Source organism: Salmo trutta, chromosome 7, assembly GCF_901001165.1.
Source record: "Salmo trutta chromosome 7, fSalTru1.1, whole genome shotgun sequence".
Classification (NCBI taxonomy): domain Eukaryota; kingdom Metazoa; phylum Chordata; class Actinopteri; order Salmoniformes; family Salmonidae; genus Salmo; species Salmo trutta.
This window is the reverse complement of record NC_042963.1, coordinates 27,239,244-27,262,443: the sequence shown is the minus strand read 5'-3', so window position 1 is coordinate 27,262,443 and position 23,200 is coordinate 27,239,244. Positions and strand designations below refer to the sequence as shown.

Genomic DNA, 23,200 nt, shown 5'->3' with positions numbered 1-23,200 from the left:
TGTGCTGTTTGTCAAAACACTTACCATTGGGTTAAACACTGTCCTCATAAAAATGAACAAGTTAAACTAACAGAGGAAAATGTAAACACAGATATAGAGCAGTGTAACATTACACTGTTTTCAAATGAATCTGCTTCTGATACTGAGATTTTTATAGTTGAATCCTTAGGATCTGCTGTGATTGATACTGCATGTACACGGACAGTGTGTGGTGCAAAATGGCTTGATGGCTATGTCAGTGAACTAAATATGAAAGAAGTACAAAATATGATTGACACACCAAGCAACAGAGCTTTCAAATTTGGAGATGGGAGAATTGTCCATTCTACCAAGCGAGTTAAGATACCAGCAAAAATTGGTAAGACTAAGTGTCACATTGAAACAGAGGTGGTCTCTGCAGATATCCCCTTACTATTAAGCACAGCTTCCCTCAAGAAGGCAGGGGCTGTACTAGACATAAAAAATGACAAGGCAGTGATGTTTAAACAACCAGTGACTCTTGAACTTACTACCTCAGGCCACTATTGTGTAAACATTTTAGACAAAGACATCACACAGAATCCATGCAAAAATGAGATTCTGACAGACACAGAGCACATGGATATTCTGACAGTCACAGAGAACATGAACACAAAAGAAAAACAAAAAGTATTGTTAAAGCTTCACAAACAGTTTGGACATGCTACAGTTGACAGACTTCAGAAGTTACTCAGCAGTTCAGGGAATAATGATGATGAGAGTATTTCCATTCTACAGCAGATAGTTAACAGTTGTGACACATGTCAAAAATACAGTAAACCTAAGCCCAAACCAGCTGTTGGTTTGCCACTAGCTTCCAAGTACAATGAAACAGTGGCTGTAGATCTACATGAGTTAGCACCAAGTGTGTGGTACCTTCACATAATCGACCACTTCACACGCTTCAGCGCTGGAAGCATTGTGAATACAAAGAAACCCAGTGACATCGTCAAGCACTTCATGCATTCCTGGGTAAGTGTGCATGGCCCGCCGCAGAAATGTTAGTGACAATGGAGGAGAATTCAATAATAATGAAATAAGGGAAATGGCAGAGAACTTCAACATGGAAGTAAAGACAACTGCTGCATACAGTCCATGGAGCAATGGACTTCTGGAGAGACACAATCAAACACTCACAGAGATCATGCTGAAAGTGAAGCAAGACAATGGATGTGACTGGAACACAGCCCTAGATTGGGCTTTGATGGCAAAAAACTCAATGCACAATGTTCATGGTTACAGCCCATACCAACTAGTGTTCGGGCAGAACCCTAATCTTCCCTCTGTACTGGTTGACAAGCCACCAGCAGTAGAAGGGGCCAGTGTGAGTGCAGGGGTGGGACAGCACCTTTCAGCACTACATGCAGCGAGAAAAGCGTTCACTGAAGCAGAGTGCTCAGAAAGAATTCGCAGGGCTCTGCGTAAACAGCTACGACCCACCGATGAGAAGTATGAAACTGGAAACAAAGTGTACTACAAATGAGTTGACTGTCAAGAGTGGAAGGGACCGGGAGTAGTCATTGGCCAAGAAAAGCCAAAGGAAAACACCAGAACTGGTACAACTTGCAGTACTCTGAACCAGTTACACTTTCTGGTACAACAGGGTCAGCTGACCTGTCACGTGTAGATAATCTCAGAATTGAACCAATGGAAAATCGAGAAAAACAGAATGACATTCAAAATGATGTACTTGAAACAAAGGACGTGTCATTTGACTCAGCTAAGCTAGATGAGCTCAGTAATTGGAGGAAAAATTGAGTGTTTGAGGAAGTTAAAGACATTGGCCAAAAATGTGTCTCAACAAGGTGGGTGTGTACCCTTAAAGAATCCTTAACTGGAATAGTGCCTAAAGCACGTCTAGTGGCTAGAGGTTTTGAGGAGCTGGCTGCTAAACAACTCCCAAAAGACTCACCGACATGCGCCTCAGAGTCACTCGGATTGCTGATGTCAGTGATCTGCCAGAAAAAAATGGAAACTTAATTCCATAGACATCAAATCTGCATTTTTGCAGGGAACAGAGCTGTCAAGGGACATTCACATCCGACCTCCGCCTGAAGCTAAATGCGAAGGAACACTGTGGAAACTAAAGAAGTGTTTGTATGGACTGGCAGATGCATCACTCTACTGGTACAACAAAGTCAAGGCAACAATGCTGAATACAGGTGGAAAACTGTCACAAGTGGATCCTGCAGTCTTTTATTGGCTTGATCAAGACTGCAGTGTGACTGGAGTACTTGCCTGTCATGTTGATGACTTCATCTGGGGTGGCTCACAAACCTTTGCTACAACTGTGATTCCAAACCTCTAAGCTGTTTTCCAGGTCGGCCGTGAAGAACATGATAATTTTTGTTATGTTGGCATAGAGTTTATTACAGTTGATGGGACAATACGGATGCAACAGGAAAGCTATACCAAGAATCTTCAACCCATTCACATGGATTCTTCAAGAGCCGTACAAAGGAATTCCCCTCTGTGGAATTGAAGCTGATCAATTGAGGTCAAAGATAGGACAAATTTTATGGGTTGCTAGACAGAGTAGACCTGATGTAATGTTTGATGGTTGCAACTTGGCATCTAACACAAAACACGCCACTGTACAAACCATTCATGAGGCAAACAAAGTTGTTCGTAAACTGAAATCACAACAAGTGACTTTAAAGTTTCAGCATGTTGGAAAAGATGACTCTTTTGAAACTAGTTGTCTTCAGTGATGCTTCGCTAGGGAACCTTACAGATGGAGGCACACAAGGTGGACATCTAATCGTGTTAAACTCTTACATCTAGACGTTCCGCTAGCAGAACACCTGCTCCAATATCCAATGATGGGCGTGGCGCGAAATACAAACTCCTCGAAAATCCGAAAACTTCCATTTTTCAAACATATGACTATTTTACACCATTTTAAAGACAAGACTCTCCTTTATCTAACCACACTGTCCGATTTCAAAAAGGCTTTACAGCGAAAGCAAAACATTAGATTATGTCAGCAGAGTACACAGACAGAAATAATCAGACACCCATTTTTCAAGCTAGCATATAATGTCACAAAAAACAAAACCACAGCTAAATGCAGCACTAACCTTTGATGTTCATCAGATGACACTCCTAGGACATTATGTTATACAATACATGCATGTTTTGTTCAATCAAGTTCATATTTATATCAAAAAACAGCTTTTTACATTAGCATGTGACGTTCAGAACTAGCATTCCCACCGAACACTTCCGGTGAATTTACTAAATTACTCACGATAAACGTTCACAAAAAACAATTATTTTAAGAATTATAGATACAGAACTCCTTTATGCAATCGCGGTGTCCGATTTTAAAATAGCTTTTCGGTGAAAGCACATTTTGCAATATTCTGAGTAGATAGCCCGGCCATCATGGCTAGCTATTTTGACACCCACCAAGTTTGGTACTCACCAAACTCAAATTTACTATAAGAAAAATTGGATTACCTTTGCTGTTCTTCGTCACAATGCACTCCCAGGACTTCTACTTCAATAACAAATGTTGGTTTGGTTCCAAATAATCCATAGTTATATCCAAATAGCGGCGTTTTGTTGTGCGTTCAAGACACTATCCGAAGGGTAAAGAAGGGTGACGCGCCCGGCGTGTTTCGTGACAAAAAAATTCAAAATATTCCATTACCGTACTTCGAAGCATGTCAAACGCTGTTTAAAATCTATTTTTATGCGATTTTTCTCGTAAAAAAAGCGATAATATTCCGACCGGGAGTCGTTGTTTTCGTTCAGACTGAAAATAAAAACATGGAGTCGTCTCGTGCACGCGCGCACCAGTCTCATTGTTCTCAGATCGACCACTTACCAAATGCGCTACTGTTTTTCAGCCATGGCCTGCAAAGTCACCATTCATCGTTCTGGCGCCTTCTGAGAGCCTATGGGAGCGTTAGAAAATGTCACGTTACAGCAGATATCCCCTGTTTTGGATAGAGATGATCAAGAAGGCCAAGAAATAGTCAGAGAGGGCGCTTCCTGGTTGGAATCTTCTCAGGTTTTGGCCTGCCAAATGAGTTCTGTTATACTCAGACACCATTCAAACAGTTTTAGAAACTTTGGAGTGTTTTCTATCCAAAGCTAATAATTATATGCATATTCTAGTTTCTGGGCAGGAGTAATAATCAGATTAAATCGGGTACGTTTTTTATCTTGCGGTGAAAATACTGCCCCCTATCCATAACAAGTTAATGGGTGAAGGAGGAAGATTCTCACCTATCTGTTGGCAGTCAAAAAGGATCAGAAGGGTTGTCCGAAGCACACTTGCTGGAGAAACACTTGCTCTTGCGGATGGAATTGACAATGCTATCTTTCTTGCAACTCTGTTCTCAGAGCTTACCACTGGTGAGACAAAACGGCACATTCTACCTGTAGTTTGTGTCACTGACAACTACTCATTAGTTGATGCTTTGAAGTCAACCAAGTCTGTCACAGAGAAAATACTTTGTCTTGATTAGCAGCATCAAGGAACTTATTCAAGCACAGAGAATCCAACAGATTCTGTGGTCGACCATAAAGGAACAGCTTGCTAAGTGTCTGACTTTAAAAAGGAGCATCCGGTCTTGTGCTCTACAGGCTCTCAGTAATGGAAAGTGGCAGCTTGAGTAATACAAATAACTGTCACGCAACCCATTTGTAATGGGGAACTTGAATAATACTTAGACAATTATGTTGTTGATGTTTAATTTGTCTTTAAAGAAAAGGGGGAGATTGTTAAATTCATGTTTTAAGTATCCCTATATTTCTGTTATTACGGTCAAGAGTGCGCCTGCGCAGAAAGTCTGTTCGTTGATGGACCTAGCCTAGAGTGCAATGGCTACCTTGTAGTGTGTTCATACGGTATAGTAAACTTTGTTAAACTGGAACCTTGTCGTTGTGTCATTTCGAGTTAACACCAGCCAGAGCCCGGACTTGAACCAGATTGAACCTCTGGAGAACATCTCTGGAGAGACCTGCAAATAGCTGTGCAGCGACGCTCCCGATCCAACCTGGCAGAGCTTGTGAGGATCTCCAGAGAAGAATGGGAGAAACTCCCCAAATACAGGTGTGCCAAGCTTGTAGCGTCATAATCAAGAAGACTCAAGACTGCAATCGCTGCCAAAGGTGCTTCTAGAAAGTACTGAGTAAATGATCTGAAAACTTATGTAAATGTGATTTTTCTGTTATTTTTGCAAATGTTTTTTTTTTTAAGTATCTAAATACATGTTTTTGCTTTGTCATTATGGGTAATTTGTGTAGATTGAGGAGTAAAAAACTATTTAATCAATTAGGCTGTAACAAAATGTGAAAAAAGTCAAGGGGTCTGAATACTTTCCGAAGGCACTGTATGTAAAAAACAGATTAAATCAATAGTAGTCTGATGGGTGACGATATTAGTCTGTCACTTGAGTTATATATTATCACTTGTGAATGATGCCCAGCGTCAGACAAGAAACAAGGCCTTTTTGGGGGGACTTTTTCGAATCAAATTCGCACACCTCCTGTAGTCTAGCCCACAGGCCTATGTGTTTTGATAAGGTTTGTATCACAACTAAGGTGGCCAAATAACTTCTTAAAATGAAACACATTAATCCGCTTTACAATGGGTTTAGAGCCTAACTGGCATACATAAGCAGCGAGTGAGTCAAGTTTGGGGAAGATAATTTTCACCATAAAAATGTACTTTTATAATAAAAGTATTGCATGCATAATCGCATTTGCGTTCACTTTTTATAATGGGGTTTTCCCGCTAATGGAACATTTGCGCTTATAGCCTACTGCCAAGTGCGCATTGCTGCGCTTGTAATATGAAGAAATAGCCTAATAGTTGTTCAACATTTTAAGCTAAACGTTGTGATCTGTTGCGTCAGCCATATTGCGCTTTTTTTTTTTTTTTATGCTAGTGGATTTATTAATTTGGGATCTATCGCATCCCACAACTGTCCCAGACTATGTTTGGAATATTTATTTCTCGCACATAATAGGTCAACTTTTGTACTATGGGGGATAGTCGATTTACATAGGCTAGTGCTTTTGCTGTTTGTTAGGCCACTGTCTGCAAAAGGCATGAGTTTTTTTAGGGTGCATTATACAGCCACACAAAGGGGAGGCCGCCGGGAAATTCGAGACATTAGCAAGTTTCTCAAATTGTGAATGAGAGACTGTACACATGTTATAAACAAATATGCAGTCAATAATACAATAGAGAAAGTCTATATACAGTGTGTGCAAATGAGGTAGGATAAGGGGGTGAGGCAATAAATAGGTGAAATTATTACAGTATGGCAAATTAAACACTGGGGTGATAGATGTGCAGAAGATGAGTGTGCAAGTAGTAGTACTGGGGTGCAAAGGAGCAAAATAAATAACAATGTGGTGATGAGGTAGTTGGATGGGCTATTTACAGATTGGCTATGTACAGGTGCAGTGATCTGTGAGCTGCTCTGACGGCTGACGGCTGGTGCTTAAAGCTAGTGAGTTTTTGCTTGCGCAACAAACAAAGCAGAGCTCATGCCTTTCAAGCAACTTTTTTCAAATCATCATGCAGCCTTGCAATTATTAAAAATCAAAACATATAGCCCAACGTTTGTAGAACTACATTTATATTAATAACTAAATTAAGCATATTGGATTACCTATTCCTTTGTTAACCGCTCAATGCTGACTAGCCAAATGTGCGCACTTCCTCAAATCGTTTGGAGATTTTATTCCGCTTGGTTCAATTGTATTCTTCATACTATAAAATAATGCCATGGAATTGTAAGCAAATCTTGTCTGCCAAATGAACTAGTGTAACCCACAGCCATTTGGCATAGCAAGCTGGCTGACGTTACATTCCAAACCAAGTATTGGCGCTGGTGAGCTATGTACATCCACGATGAAGACGGCATATAAATTCATGCGAAAAACTGCATCTGCTCTTCTCCTGTGCGTTTGATAGTGTTAGTCGAGCGAGCTATTGAGTGTTGTAGTAGTAGCTAGTTTTCATTTCAGACCTAGCAGGTTTTTTAAAAGCTAAATATGCCAAGGAGGTATGGTGTTGCTGGGTGCAGTAATACCCACAAGTCCAGGGTTACGACTCATTTGTTTCCCAAAATGAGAAGCTAGCTTTGAAGTGGGACTGTCTTTTCCGTTTGAAGGAATCTGATTTGAGTAAGGGAAACCGCAGGCGTGTTTACTGTATGCGGTGCTCATTTAACCCCGGAGGATTTCGATATCTATAACCAGTGGAAGGCAGGATTCGGAATGAGACTGTCTGAAACCAAGTTCTGGGTGGGCATGTGTGGTGGTTAATTTCTGTATTACCAAATGAGGAGAGAGAAACTTCACACACCAGTCAGAGTTATACTTAAACTACATCTTTAATAATAAGAGCTTTGGAATAGCAATGACTTTAAACTATTCCCTATTTCTAATGATCCGTTGAGTGACAACACAATGGCTACTGAGATCTTTTATAGCAAAGATCCACCCCCCCAGTTGACATAACAAACCACAGATATTAGGAACAGTTCAGAAAGGAAGACTTTATAATGAGAAAGGAGTATCCCGTAGCCAGATAGCATTCGCTATAAATTATCGTTCAGTTTGGTCCCTAAGACAAGGTTCTAATCTCGTTCCTGGTACTTCATAGCACAAAACCACCAACTCATACAATGGCATAACTCAATTGTCAACTCTAGATACTCCCATCTCAAGTAAAACCCCTTCTTGACCCCTCTCCTGGACAAGCTCACTGAGGGGAGTGAGCCTCTAGGTCATACACTATCCCAGGATAAGTGCAACATCAGAGGGGACATACAATGGTTCCAGACACTGCCATACACCTCCCCCCAATGCCAAAGGAGGGAGTGACTTGCGCACAGACATTGTGGAGACAAGTAATTGGTTCCCCATTAATCACGCCATCCCTTCACATGGTTTAAGAATAGGTAAAGGCACATTCACATATGAAGACAATGTTCCATCCTGTCCTCTTCCCTTTCTGATATTCTGCATAGCACCAGAGACATGTAAAAGACAAGCCTGACCTCTCCCCTCTCTGGGCCCCAAGTGACTGACCCAGCTGAGGGAAGAAGTACAACTGCCAACACCAAAAGTCCAAAGGGATACATTCTAATAACAAGTATATCACATAAGCATATTATGCAGATAAGACATCTTAATTATCTATGTTACCCAACTAATTCTGATTCATCCACCACACATGAAATGCCTGTAACTTCGGTTTCCTACCTACATCATGTGTCAGCAGTGAAGGAGATAAACCGGGTAAGTTAAACGTGGTAAACCACTAATATAGCTAGCTACACTTTATGCCTAACTGATCTAGCTATGTATTTTGTATAAATTGTCTATCATCATCTAACTAACATTTCTAGATATATCTAGCTATTTAACATTTATCATAAGGTTTCTTCCTGTATACTAAAAACGCTACAAGTACAGTGGTTCGTCCTTTAAAAGTTGCAGCGTACTGCGGCGGAGATGGAATGGTGCCGCAGAATTATTTTGCACGTTATTTAAGTGTGAACCACTGGTACCATTAATGCTAGTTAGTGCTAGTTTGAACATCAGAGGGAATCTTGTGAGAAGCATTTGATAGCCTTCTATAGTGGCTGTACTAACGAATTTAAAACCTTTTTTTGTAATAACATAGTATAGGGGACTGATTTTAAGAAATCTTGCTTAATTAATTTGATATTATGGTGTTTCTATTCCACGAAACCCCTCTGGGTTTCCGTTAGGATGGAACTTCAGTGTGCTCTTTAAATAAAAAAAAACCTACACCACTTTTAACAGCACATTACTCAACACTAGTGAGACTCATGTCGCCTACAGTTTGTCGAAAAGTATGACGTGACTCTGCGCCAATAATTACATATAGAGGATTGGAGGATATTTCTGTAATTCAGTGATATTTATTCCCATAGTAATTCGTTATGGATCTATAATTAACTAAACATCGGCATTTTGAAAGAGTATTTTTATCATTTTAAAAACGAAAGCATAACATTACTAGTTAGATAGTTTTCGTTTGAACGTGCAGACTGGCACTAAGAACAGTGGGAACGTTTCCCTAGTCAGCGCCATTATTAGTGCAATGCCCCTTAAAGTCCACCCCCACCCCCCTTCTCGTCCTCCCTTCCCCATGGGCTAGGTCATTCTTGTGTCATTTTGCGGCCCATCTCATTCCCCCTGCTCTCGTGCCTTGAACCTCGCACGCTTTCAGTGGATACAGCTGGAGAGCTGCAAGGCAATACCATTGTGAGCCACTCGGGAGCCATAACCAATATGAAGTCCTGCTAATAACAGGAGTAATAATATATTCTTGAGAATATCCAAGGGTCTTTTATATATTTCAAAATTAATAATAATAATCGCTTTGTTTAAAAATAACTATTTTGGAGATTTCGTTTTCAAATTACATAAGAGCGAGGAAAAAGGCCGTTCTTGAACATGGGGTGAGACATTGTTACTAATTTGTAAATAAAGCCAGTTTGTTATTTAGAATTATTTCTGTTTTTAGATGGGGAGAAACCAAAAAACCTACAGTCATCTCATGGGTCTCTCGGTCGAGGGCGGCTCAGGTATTGAACCAGCATCTGTAGCAACACAGCTTGCACTGCTATGCAGTGTCTTAGACCACTGCACCACTCAGGTGCTGTACAATGTGACCGGTCGGGAGTGGGCTACATACTAGAGCAAAATAATCCTAACAAAATAAAAGAATAAAAAACTTAGTGTAACAACAGTTTTAGTAAGTCATGCACAATTATCAGTTTCTATTTAGGTTTATGTCGCCCATTCATTGTCAGTTAGACACAGGAGGACTCAAAGGCAAAGTCAGTGCTCTAACTCGCCCTGGTCTGGAGCAATGAAGTGGTGATGCAGGGTACTGTACTAAACCACAAATTATCTCTAAATCCCGCAGCATAATCACAAAACTCTTAGTGGAGCAACCACTGTAAGCCTACACTGCCTGCAATGTTTTTGACCAGCTAACTTAGCTAGTGTCATAGCTTCTCTCTCTCTGCTAGCTAGCAAGTTTATCCAGCTTGTCAACTTGTGACTGTGTTCCAAAAACATGTCAACACTTTGCTGGGATTGAGAAATGGGAGCCAGTCAGCCAGCCACCTCTCCTACTTGGATAGCTAGCTAACGTCAGCTAAAGTTATTTTTGCTGATGGTCCTGTTTGTCATTGTATACCAGAAGTTGTCTGCCAAAATTTGGTAAATATCATTCATTGCATACCAAGTTGTCAGCCTAAAATGTTGTGCCTAAAATTGTCCGCCAAAAGTTTGCTGTCTAGCTAGCTAAGTCAATTGACAACCTAGCTAGCTAATTCACTTTTAGCTCTATTATATAATATTGCTTGCATGATGTGATAAATGATAGCTTTATAACTACATTGCGCTGATATATTAGTCTGAGATAAGATATACAGTTTGAAGTGGGAAGTTTACATACACCTTAGCCAAATACATTTAAACTCAGTTTTTCACAATTCCTGACATTTAATCCTAGTAACAATAACCTGTTTTAGGTCAGTTAGGATCACCACTTTATTTTAGGAATGTGAAATGTCAGAATAATAGCAGAGAGAATGATTGATTTATTTAAGCTTTTATTTCTTTCATCACATTCCCAGTGTGTCAGAAGTTTACATACACTCAATTAGTATTTGGTAGCATTGCCTTTAAATTGTTTAACTTGGGTCAAACGTTTCGGGTAGCCATCCACAAGCTTCTCACAATAAGTTGGGTGAATTTCGGCCCATTCCTCCTGACAGAGCTGGTGTAACTGAATCAGGTTTGTAGGCCTCCTTGCTCGCACACGCTTTTTCAGATCTGCCCACAAATTTTCTATGGGATTGAGGTCAGGGCTTTGTGATGGCCACTCCAAAACCTTGACTTTATTGTCCTTAAACCATTTTGCCACAACTTTGGAAGTATGCTTGGGGTCATTGTCCATTTGGAAGACCCATTTGCGACCAAGCTTTAACTTCCTGACTGATGTCTTGAGATGTTGCTTCAATATATCCATATAACTTTCTTGCCTCATGATGCCATCTATTTTGTGAAGTGCATCAGACCCTCCTGCAGCAAAGCACCCCCAACACATGATGCTGCCACCCCCGTGCTTCACGGTTGGGATGGTGTTCTTCGGCTTGCAAGCCTCCCCCTTTTTCCTCCAAACATAACGATGGTCATTATGGCCAAACAGTTATATTTTTGTTTCATCATACCAGAGGACATTTCTCCAAAAAGTACAATATTTGTCCCCATGTGCAGTTGCACACCGTAGTCTGGCTTTTTTATGGGGGTTTTGGAGCAGTGGCTTCTTCCTTGCTAAGCAGCCTTTCAGGTTATGTCGATATAGGACTCGTTTTACTGTGGATATAGATACTTTTGTACCTGTTTCCTCCAGCATCTTCACAAGGTCCTTTGCTGTTGTTCTGGGATTGATTTGGACTTTTCGCACCAAAGTACGTTCATCTGTAGGAGACAGAACGTGTCTCTTTCCTGAGCGGTATGACGGCTGCATGGTCCCATGGTGTTTTTACTTGCGTACTATTGTTTGTACAGATGAACGTGGTACCTTCAGGCGTTGGAAATTGCTCCCAAGGATGAACCAGACTTGTGGAGGTCTACAATTTTTTTTTCTGAGGTCTTGGCTGATTTCTTTAGATTTTCCAATGATATCATGCAAAGAAGCACTAAGTTTGAAGGTAGGCCTTGAAATACATCCACAGGTACACCTCCAATTGACTCAAATTATGTCAATTACCCTATCAGAAGCTTCTACAGCCATGACATCATTTTCTGGAATTTTCCAAGCTGTTTATAGGCACAGTCAACTTAGTATATGTAAACTTCTGACCCACTGGAATTGTGATACAATGAATTATAAGTGAAATAATCTGTCTGTAAACAATTGTTGGAAAAATTACTTGTGTCATGCACAAAGTAGATGTTCTAACCGACTTACCAAAACTATAGTTTGTTAACAAGAAATGTATGGATTGGTTGAAAAACGAGTTTTAATGACTCCACCCTAAGTGTATGTAAACTTCCGACTTCAACTGTATATTTAATGGAAAGAGATGTATGTTTCTGAGCAATGCATCACGCTGCATTGTTGACAATATGAACGAGCGGTGCAGATTGCGATTCGATTTGAGCAGGGCGCGCCTCCCCACCCATTTTTTCACACTTTTACAGTGTTAGTTTAATCAACGGTTGTACAATATGATACAAAAATCCGAAATGGTATGACTTCTTTCTTGTGTGCGGGCATGCGTTTGTATTCCTGTATTGGAACTATAAATAAATACACCTTGAATTTAACTGATCCTGCTGTATTGTCCTTTTAGTGTGTGTGTGATTTGAGGCTTTAAAAAAAAGATACATCATTTTTGTGTGATTTCAGGGCAGGCAGGAGGGTGTCCAGATCGACCCTTGGGAGGATACTGACTACAGCATCTATAAGGTCACAGACCGCCATGGCTTCCTGCAGTAAGTTAACATGACCGCTCCAACAGTGTTCACCTCTCTTCTGGAGCCAGGGGTTCACTTCAACCATGTGCCTAGGTTTAGGGCTTCAACCTTAGCAGAGTACTGGGTTTAGAGTAGACACACAATATGTACATGGGAGGAGAAGAGAAGTGAAACCTTATTCCACTGTAATGAACGCACCATTATCCACTGACTCACCTTTTGTTTGTTTCTTTCTCCTCAGCGAAGAGGAGTTGCCAACTCCCAGCGCAATTGAAGAGAAGGTATGTACTGCTGATTACCTTTGGGTTGGTTGGTTGATTGATTGATTGATTTGTTTATTTCTTCTGTCTTCCCTTCAGCAAAAGCATCAGGAGATTGAGCGGGTGGAGAAATGGCTGAAGATGGTCAAGAAGTGGGACAAGTACAGGAACAGTGACAAGGTTACCAACCCAGTGCTGACTATACGCACCACAAACACCTCAGCCCTCTCTCTCTCTCATTTGTTCTTTGCTTCACTTTTTCAATCTCACTTCAATCTCCAGTCTTATAATTTTTGGGACAGAGGGGGAATCATTTGTTGTAGTTTTCCTTTTTCCTCTTTTAGCCCTTATGTCTTTCTTTAGATGGTAAAGATAGTGTACTAGGGGAACCCCCTCTTTAATGATCACCCCATCTCTATCTACTCTCTCTGGTCTTTCTCTTTCTTGTCTTTCAGTCTGGTCTCTTTAGAAGGTGAAGCGTGTTTAAGGCAGTCTTAATATAGCTCTTCCTCTCTCTTCTCTCTTTCTCTGGTCTCTCTGTTTCTTTGGTCTTTCTCTCCCCATCTCTAGATGGTGAAGCGTGTGTACAAGGGAATCCCCCTCCAGTTGAGAGGCCAGGCCTGGGCTCTGCTACTGGACATAGAGAAGGTGAAGCAGGAGAACTCTGGAAAGTATGAGGTAAGCACACTATAGAATTAAACCCTTTCTCCCTCCATCTTGCCGTCTAATAGGCTTGGTGGAATGTTTGTTATATTGCTGTATTGCACACCTATCCACATCCTTTCAGATCTACAGAAGAGCCTAGGGGTAGGGGCTAGGGGTTGATTTGGGATTCTGCAGAATGGTAGCTCTCCTGGAGGAGAGTTGGCTACCCCTTGTATACAGCAGACCTGGGTTTAAATAATAATAGGGTATTTCAATTACTTTGAAAGACATTTGGAAGTAAGTATTTAGATTTTGGATTTATTTGAAAAGAGAAGTAATTTAATTTTGGAATGTATTTGGAAATACACTTGGAAAGTATAAACTGACTCAAGTACACTCCCATGCTTTTAACCCAGGTCAGTTTGGTGTTGGTTTAGTATTTGAAATAATGTATTTGAAAATACTTTCAAATAGTAGGGTATTTTTAGGAAAGTTCCAATAGGAGTAGTTGATTTGGGCCACATTATTTGTTAATACACATGTATTTAAACCCAGGTCTGGTATACAGTAACTGATGTTATTCTGCTTGGTTCCTTTATGGCCAGACTATGAAGGAGCAGGCCAGGAGTTTCTCTACAGAGATCAAACAGATTGATCTGGATGTCAACAGAACCTTCCGGAACAACATCATGTTCATGGAACGCTTTGGAGTCAAGTACGTCATACTCAGAGTTATCACCCGAAAGCCACTAACTAGGGCTGTAACAAAGCATGCTATTGGTATATCATGAATAGGGTTGTACAATTCCGTAAACTTTCTCAGGAAGTTTCCAGGTTTTTCAGAAATTCTGCTTGGAAGATTACCTGAACCAGGAGGGGATAAGCAGGGAAAACCCTTCAACCAGAATTTCGGGGAAAAACCTGGGACATTCCTTGGAATTTTGCACTCCTTATTATGCAAATTATGTTGTTCATGGGCCATTTCAGAGTCAAGTGAGACACCTGTTACTGCTACACCATCAGGCACATCAGGCCTGGGCAATTACTTTCCATGGAGGGCCATATAAAAATATAATTTTGCCGTCGCGGGCCAGAATCATATCAAATCAAATTTTATTTGTCACATACACATGGTTACCAGATGTTAATGCGAGTGTAGCGAAATGCTTGTGCTTCTAGTTCCGACCATGCAGTAGTATCTAACAAGTAATCTAACAATTTCACAACAACTACCTTATACACACAAGTATAAAGGAATGAATAAGAATATGGACATAAAAATATATGGATGAGCGATGGCTGAACGGCATAGGCAAGATGCAGTAGATGGTATAGAGTACAGTAAATACATTTGAGTAATGTAGGGTATGTAAACATTATTTAAAGTGGCTAGTGATACATTTATTCCATCCAATTTTTAATTATTAAAGTTGGCAGCAGACACTCAATGTTAGTGATGGCTGTTTAACAGTCTGATGGCCTTGAGATAGAAGCTGTTTTTCAGTCTCTCGGTCCCCACTTTGATGCAGCTGTACTGACCTCGCCTTCTGGATGATAGCGGGGTGAACAGGCGGTGGCTCAGGTGGTTGTTGTCCTTGATGATCTTTTTGGCCTCCCTGTGATATCGGGTGGTGTAGGTGTCCTGGAGGGCAGGTAGTTTTCCCCCGGTGATGCGTTGTGCAGACCTCACTACCCTCTGGAGAGCCTTACGGTTGTAGGCGGAGAAGTTGCCGTACCAGGCGGTGATACAGCCCGACAGGATGCTCTTGATTGTGCATCTGTAAAAGTTTGAGTGTTTTTGGTGATAAGACACATTTCTTCAGCCTCCTGAGGTTGAAGAGGCGCTACTGCACCTTCTTCACCACGCTGTCTGTGTGGGTGGACCATTTCAGTTTGTCCGTGATGTGTACGCCAAGAAACTTAACTTTCCACCTTCTCCACTACTGTCCCGTCGATGTGGATAGGGGGCTGCTCCCTCTCCTTTTTCCTGAAGTCCACGATCATCTCCTTTGTTTTGCTAATATTGAGTGTCAGATTATTTTCCTGACACCACACTCCGAGGGCCCTCACCCTCCTCCCTGTAGGCTGTCTCGTAGTTGTTGGTAATCAAGCCTACCACTGTAGTGTCGTCTACAAACTGGATGATTGAGTTGGAGGCATGCGTGGCCACGCAGTCATGGGTGAACAGGGAGTACAGGAGAGGGCTGAGAACGCACCCTTGTGGGGCCCCAGTGTTGAGGATCAGCAGGGTGGAGATGTTGTTTCCCACCCTCACCACCTGGGGGTGGTCCGTCAGGAAGTCCAGGACCCAGTTGCACAGGGTGGGGTCTAGACCCAGGGTCTCAAGCTTAATGACGAGTTTGGAGGGTACTATGGTGTTAAATGCTGAGCTGTAGTCAATGAACAGCATTCGTACATAGATATTCAACTCTTGTCAAGATGGGTTAGGGCAGTGTGCAGTGGGATTGCGATTGCGATTGCAGGATTATACATAGTGTATATGACTGTGTTGACAGATATATCTACTGTAAATCACGTCCAGATATTCTACTTATTTTACTTTTTTAACATGCACAGAAATAAACCACATCCATGTTCTCCTTTTGGTAGGTATTTTCATTATTAAACATGCAATGAACTACATGGAGGGAAAAGTACACTGTGTATTCAGCACCATGGACAGAACTCTTGTTAACGGGTATGCACAAAAACACAAGAAAGAAAGAAAGCTCAACATTACGTTTAAAATACTCAATCAGTGTGAGGAGTGAAGTCTCTGATGGGCATTGACTAGAGCAGTGAAGTCAGGTATAGTTTCTGATGTCGCTATGCCCAGGATTGCTGAGAGGTGAGAGTCAGTAAGAGTTGAAATATAACAAGTCGAGGCAAAGATCATCACTGAAAATGTCTGTTCACATACATAGGTTGACCCAAACAGTACAAACATCTTCTGAGCATGACTCCTAATCTTGGGAAAATTTTGTTCATCGAGAGATGCATAGTTTTCCAACCACTGCATCAGACTGAAGATTGATAAGCTCAAGTTACAGGTCAGTGGGACGTTATCCACATTGAAAGTGAAAGGAGAGGAAACCAAAAGCATTTCCAATACTTTGAAATCCTCAAAACGATGAGAACTCACCGTTCAAAGCACGCAGCAGCGATGTATATTTCTCCCACTGGTCATCTGATAGGGAACAGACTAGTAGTGTCGGAAGGTGGGTGAGATTGTTGGCGGGTCAGGAGGAGTAATTTTCCCTTGAAGGCTGTACATCAATGCTGTACATCTGATGTGCAAAAGGCCCTTCACTTGTAGTTTGGAATTTATTCCTGAGTGCCATGATGTCCACGGTGAAGGCAAAATCAGCCAACCATTCTTTATCTTGCAGTTGAGGGAAATCCACATATTTTCCTTTCATTTGCAAAAACTCAGCAATCTCCGACTTCAGGTCTCACATCCTTTTAAGCACCTTCCCCAAACTTCGCCATCTCACGTTTGTGTGGTAGGGGAGATCTACATGACCCGACTCTGTCTCTTCCAACAGTGAAACAAACTGCCTGTGGTTTAAAGATTTTGCTCTTATGAAGTTTACCACTTTAGTGACTGTATCCACAACATGGCTCATTTTCAGAACACATTTACAGAGCACCTCCTGATGAATAATGCAATACAGGAAAATGCTTTTCTGATCGGGGTTCAGCTCAGCTACTTGATCTTGTGTCCTTTTCAAAACGCCAATGTTTTTTCCGTCAAGTTTGGGCACCCATTAGTGGTCACACTGGATAACTTTTCAAAACTCAGTCCCAGCTTTGCCACACACTTATTAACTTCCAATAAATCTTTCCCTGTGGTTGTGCTCTTCATTGACTGCACTGAAGCAAGCTCCTCACGTGCATCACTGCTCTCATCCAGAGCCAAGGAGAAATAGGTGAAATCCTTTACCTTGTCTTTCAACTGTGTTCCATATTCTCTGCAATGTCCTCAACACGCCGTGTCACTGTTCGTCTTGACAGGGAAACATTTTCAAACGGCTCTTTCTTTTCGGGGCAAAGTATTGCTGCAGAGTCAATTAAACATTCTTTAATGAATCTCTGAGATTCAGACCAATCGCAATAACAACCCTAGCCAGTGATCCATCCCTAGAGCCTTGTTGCATAACTTTTTCCCCAACCTTTGACACCATTATGTAAGTGATCAAGGTTTGCTTAGCTTTCATATTTTGTCTTTGTCTCACTGGCTCCGGCCTGTGTTTTGGTTCGGTGTCTCTAAAACCCCAACTGTTTTGGTTCCCTGCCTCTCGTGTCCATGTCTGACTTCGCTAAGTCTCCTACAGGCCTGAACTCAGACCCCTAACCTTGACACACACACGCATACTCATACGCACTCACATGTTTGTTTTACTATCCTTGTTGGGAATCAATTGTTTGGTCCCCATCAAAATTCAATTTTTCCTAAACCCTAACCTTAAGCCCCTAATTCTAACCCTAAACCCAATCCCGGTTGCCTCGATCACACCGACGGCGTCATTGCACAAATTTGTACGTAGAATCTGGATATGTGTGCAACAAAAGTTCAACATTCACCTTCTGCTAGCATTTGTGTTAAGCCGTCTGCCCATTCAGTTTGACGCATACGTTCGATAAATCCAACGTATGCACCACACAGAATGCACTGGAACTGCCTCTGCAACGCAATGCTGCAAGGCAAACGCAGCATTCCATTGGAAATGAATGTACTTCTGGTCTACCAAAATGCAATGACGCTGTCGGTGTGATCGAGGCGTAAGCCTAAAATAGCCTTTTTCCTTGTGGAGACTGGCAAAAATTCCCCCTTGTTTTACTATCCTTGTGAGAACTTGAGTATGTGTGATCTGCTGAAAAATAAAAATGTGACTCCAGATTCGCTCCATTCATTAAAATCACCATTTAACCAAAATTCAACTATTTGTGTGACTACCTGGACCTGCCATTTGTTTGTGAAGTATTGAAACCAAACCATATGATTTGAATGAAAAGTATTTTAATAAATAACACGAAAAGGTGACTGTAAGAATCACTCACCATTTCAAATAGGTTATATGTCATATTAAACAGCATATGAACACTAAATAGGTCAGGAGCCAGACAGGTAGCCTAAGAAGGAACAAAAATGTATTATTTAGGCTATATTATTCGCATATTATTTCAATTACTTTAAGGCTATAGCCTACAAAGAAAAAAATTGTGACGCATTTGCGAGTGCGACACTAGCCTGGCATAAATATTAAGCGCTTAGCATTTAAACAACATATAGTCTTATTAAATCATTATAGTCTAAATTGCGCATATAGGCTGTGACTTACTTAAAATTCAATCAAAATGAAACAAAAATTGCCTTTTTAGGCTCAGTGCCTTTTTGAATTCACTTTTGGAAACACGAGTTTGACCAGTCTGTGGCTTCAGACTCATGTGATGTTGCCTGGAAAGCAGGCCAGCGGCAGAGAATACCCTCTCTTAGCTTGCAGAGCCACTGGGGATGCTTAACACCCTTCGGATCAGTCTTGCCAGTCTGGGCAGGGATGCTGAGTTGTTTTTAAGAAATTTCTATAGGTAGGCCTAAAGGATTTTAGGCAAAATAACCCTATAAAAACAGAAAGCTCCTTGAAAGAGGTAATATGCCAGGCCTATTGGGCCAAATTTAATGATATCTATACAATAGGCTAAGAGAAACAAAAATGAACCAAACTTTTAAGAGATCAGATTTTTGGTTTATAAATACTTTGCTACAATGACACACTTAGCTAACTTTATGAAAATATTCAGTGAACTCCATGACAGTAGCTAATGCCAAGGGGCTATAGCAGCACACAACTAGCCTATAAAAACATGCTGGTCCGGACATGCCCTGAGCGGTACTTGGGCGAAATTGGAGCGTGCAAGAAGGCCGGACCAGCCTTTGGGAAACTCGCTCCGCACTCCAGTCAAATTGGGCATGCTCATACACTGGTCCCCACAAGGATAGTAAAATGAAAAACCCAGGCACATACACGTGCTAAAACACACACAAATACACCACACAAATACACCACACAAACACAGGCATAGGCACGCAAGCACAAAAACGTGCTAACACACGGACAGACACACAGGCATAAAATACATGCCTGCACACATACACAGATTAAACCTTACACACACACACACAGAGAGGCTTGCATTCATACCAGGCACACACACATTGTACACATTCTGCCATCTCCACTTCTACACATAGAAGGGTTTTTCTTTATTTTTACAATTTTTCCACATTGTAGAATAATAAAGACATCAAAACTATGAAATAACACATATGGAATCATGTAGTAACCAAAAAAAGTGTTAAACAAATAAAAATATATTTTGTGTCCATCAGAATCTTATTTTTACATGGGCTCTGTGTGATGTCTTTGTCTAAAATGTTTACACAATAGTGGCCTGAGGTATTAAGTTCAAGGGTAAATGGTTGTTTAAACATCACTGCCTTGCCATTTTTTATGTCTAGTACAGCCCCTGCCTTCTTGAGCAAAGCTTTGCTTAATAGTAAGGGGATATCTGCAGAGACCACCTCTGTTTCAATGTGACACTTAGTCTGACAAATTTTTGCTGGTATCTTGACTCACTTGGAGAATGAATGACGGTTGATTGGTATGTCAATCATATTTTGTACTTTCATATTTAGTTCAATACGTGTGTACATGCAGTATCAATCACAGCCGATCATAAGGATTCAACTATAAAGATCTCAGTATCAGATGCAGATTTGTTTGAAAACAGTGTAATGTTACACTGCTCTATATCTGTGTTTACATTTTCCTCTGTTAGTTTAACTTGTTCATTTTTATGAGGACAGTTTTTAACACAATGGTAAGTGCTTTGACAAACAGCACATTTTGATCTCCTTCCATACCTGTCCAGTGGATTTGTGCAGGGCAATCTCATCTGGTTGTCCTGAGAATGTGACTTGTTGTCGCCTTTTCTCTGCTGCTCATTGTAATATGCCACGTCACTCACTTGCATTCCATTTGTTATGGGCGCAGCAGACGTATTTTCACCAAAAATACTTTTTGTGCCGACTTCATTGACGCAAAAGTCAGCACAGTACAAGCAGTCAAAGCCGACTGTTTCTCCCTACCATCCAGACAGGCAGTATTTAGCAACTTGAGAACCATGTCGTACTTGTGCATCCTATTGTACCTCTGTTTGAAATCAATTAAGTTGTCCGTCATTGCAACCAAAATGTCTCTAGTGACACTGTCAAAGTTTGAATATGCCTCGTAAGCACGGTCTTTCTCTTCTTTACGAAACAGTGCTCTGATAAGCTCCCATACTGTCATCCTTGTTCAAATCCTCAACGGATATTTCCAGTGCTGTATCTCTCGCTCTTCACCTCAAGCGATAATACCACCGCAAGTGCTTGCTTTTTCTCGTCCAGATAAGTAGTCCATGCCCAGATTCCATGACCTCTTCTAGTCGAAGCGAGGTGGCACATTGTAGATATTAGCCATCCTCTGCTACCAATGTGAACTCAAAATGACACATCGACTAGGTTCCAGTTTAACATAGTTTACTAAACCGTATTTCCACAGTACATAGTTGCCATCACACTCAGGCCTGGTCCATCGCCATGGAGACTACCGCGCAGGCGTACTAAATAACAGAGTGATAGCACCATAATAACAGAAATATAGGGATACTTAAAACATGAACTTAACATGCGTTGCTCCCCTATGCAGACTTGACTACAAATGTCCACATAGCAGCTGGGGGCGGATCACAATGTTTTTTATCTCTGGGCAATTGGGTATCATTGGCAAAGGTGGGCATGTAAGTAAGCCATAACCAAACCTCCCGTAAGTCGTGACGAACTAACTTACAAAACTGCGTTTTGGATGAGACGGAATTAATAAGCAAAATTATCCTAATTACCCAATTTTGACACGAGAATAAATGTTTCTGACTCATATCAATGCCACATAGGCTGTTTTCAAGGGCAGTTGACCTTTAACACTTTATCATTGATTTGATGCACAGGGTCAGGGCAGTAGTAGATACCAGCAAGAGTTTAGTACTTAGAGGAAAAGAGAGGAATGACCTTGACATCCACATGGATACAAAGTACAGTACACAGTTCGACTACATCCCTGTGTTTCAGAGACTGGCGGTCGCTGCCAAAGTCTTTTCACTCTAGTTTAGTTCATGGATGTTTTCATTATAAATCTGCCTGTGAGGGACTAAAGCTTATTCCCAAATGGTACCCTCTTCCCTATATAGTGTACTATAAATGGGGAATAGGGTGCCATTTTGGATGCATCCTCATTAATGGAGATCATGAAGGGGCAGGGTGGAGGAGGAGGACGTGGGTGGGAGGGGAGAGATGGTTTATGCATGAGTAATTGTTCCCGGTGTGGTCAGTCTTGAGAAAATGCACATTTTGAAGAAAGAGACACCATCTTTCCACTTCAGTTGCTTTGGTTATGATTTCTATTATAGTTAAAGACAAGCTTAGTTCCAAAGAACGTCATATTTCACACACAGAAGTTCATTGCCATTGTACTTGAGCTTTCATTCATCCTTTTTTGTGTTATGTCACCATTCTGACAACTGCCAACTATACTGTGTGTGAAAGGTGTCAATGAGCTGGTTGTAAGTGTTGTTCTTTCTCTCTTCACAGGCAGCAAGCCCTGTTCCATGTGCTAGCGGCCTACTCCGTATACAATACGGTGAGTGTGTGTGGCACCTATGTCATGTCTGCGTATACTCATACAGTACCAACGGAAAATATTCAAACCCCTTGACTTTTTCCACATTTTGTTAGGTTACAGCCTTATTCTAAAATTGATTAAATTGTTTTTTTCCCTCATCAATCTATACACAATGCACCATACTGACAAAACTAAAACAGGTTTTTAGAAATGTTTGAAAAGTTATAAAAAATAAAAAAAACATCACATTTACATAAGTATTCAGACCCTTTACTCAGTACTTTGTTGAAGCACATTTGGCAGCGATTACTTCTTGGGTAGGACGCTACAAGCTTGGCACACCGGTATTTGGGGAGTTTCTCCCATTCTCTGCAGATCCTCTCAAGCTCTGTCAGGTTGAATGGGGAGCATTGCTGCATAGCTGTTTTCAGGTCTCTCCAGAGATGTTTGATCAGGTTTAAGTCCAGCCTCTGGCTGAGCCACTCTAGGACATTAAGAGACTTGTCGGGAAGCAACTACTGCATTGTCTTTGCTGTGTGCTTAGGGTCATTGTCCTGTTGGAAGGTGAACCTTCACTCCAGTCTGAGAAGCAGGTTTTTGTCAAGGATCTTTCTGTATTTTGCTCTGTTCATCTTTGCCTCGATCCTGACTAGTCTCCCAGTCTCTGCCGCTGAAAAACGTCTGCACAACATGATGTTGCAACCACCATGCTTCACCGTAGGGATGGTAGCAGGTTTCCTCCAGACATGATGCTTGGCATTCAGGCCAAAGAGTTCAATCTTGGTTTCGTCAGACCAGAGAATCTTGTTTCTCATGGTCTGAGAGGGTTTTAGGTGTGTTTTGGGAAAACTACAAGCGGGCTATCGTGCCATTTACTGAGGAGTGGCTTCTGTCTGACCATAAAGGCCTGATTGGTGGAGTGCTGCAGAGATGGTTGTCCTTCTGGAAGGTTCTCCCATCTCCACAGAGGAACTCTGGAGCTCTGTCAGAGTGACCATCAGGTTCTTGGTCACCTCCCTTAGAAAGGCCCTTCTTCCCCGATTGCTCAGTTTGGCC

At 41.3% G+C, this 23,200-nt stretch overlaps 1 protein-coding gene across 1 annotated transcript in view; it reads left to right on the top strand.

Moving 5' to 3' along the window:
* si:dkeyp-19e1.3 (uncharacterized) overlaps positions 1-23,200 on the top strand; it is a 114,256-nt gene that overhangs the window by 68,246 nt on the left and 22,810 nt on the right. The window contains exons 3-8 of the mRNA XM_029758487.1: positions 12,452-12,537; positions 12,761-12,800; positions 12,879-12,959; positions 13,350-13,457; positions 14,030-14,139; positions 22,114-22,162. Coding sequence (XP_029614347.1) covers positions 12,452-12,537; positions 12,761-12,800; positions 12,879-12,959; positions 13,350-13,457; positions 14,030-14,139; positions 22,114-22,162 — 474 coding nt within the window. The remainder of the gene's footprint in view (positions 1-12,451; positions 12,538-12,760; positions 12,801-12,878; positions 12,960-13,349; positions 13,458-14,029; positions 14,140-22,113; positions 22,163-23,200) is intronic.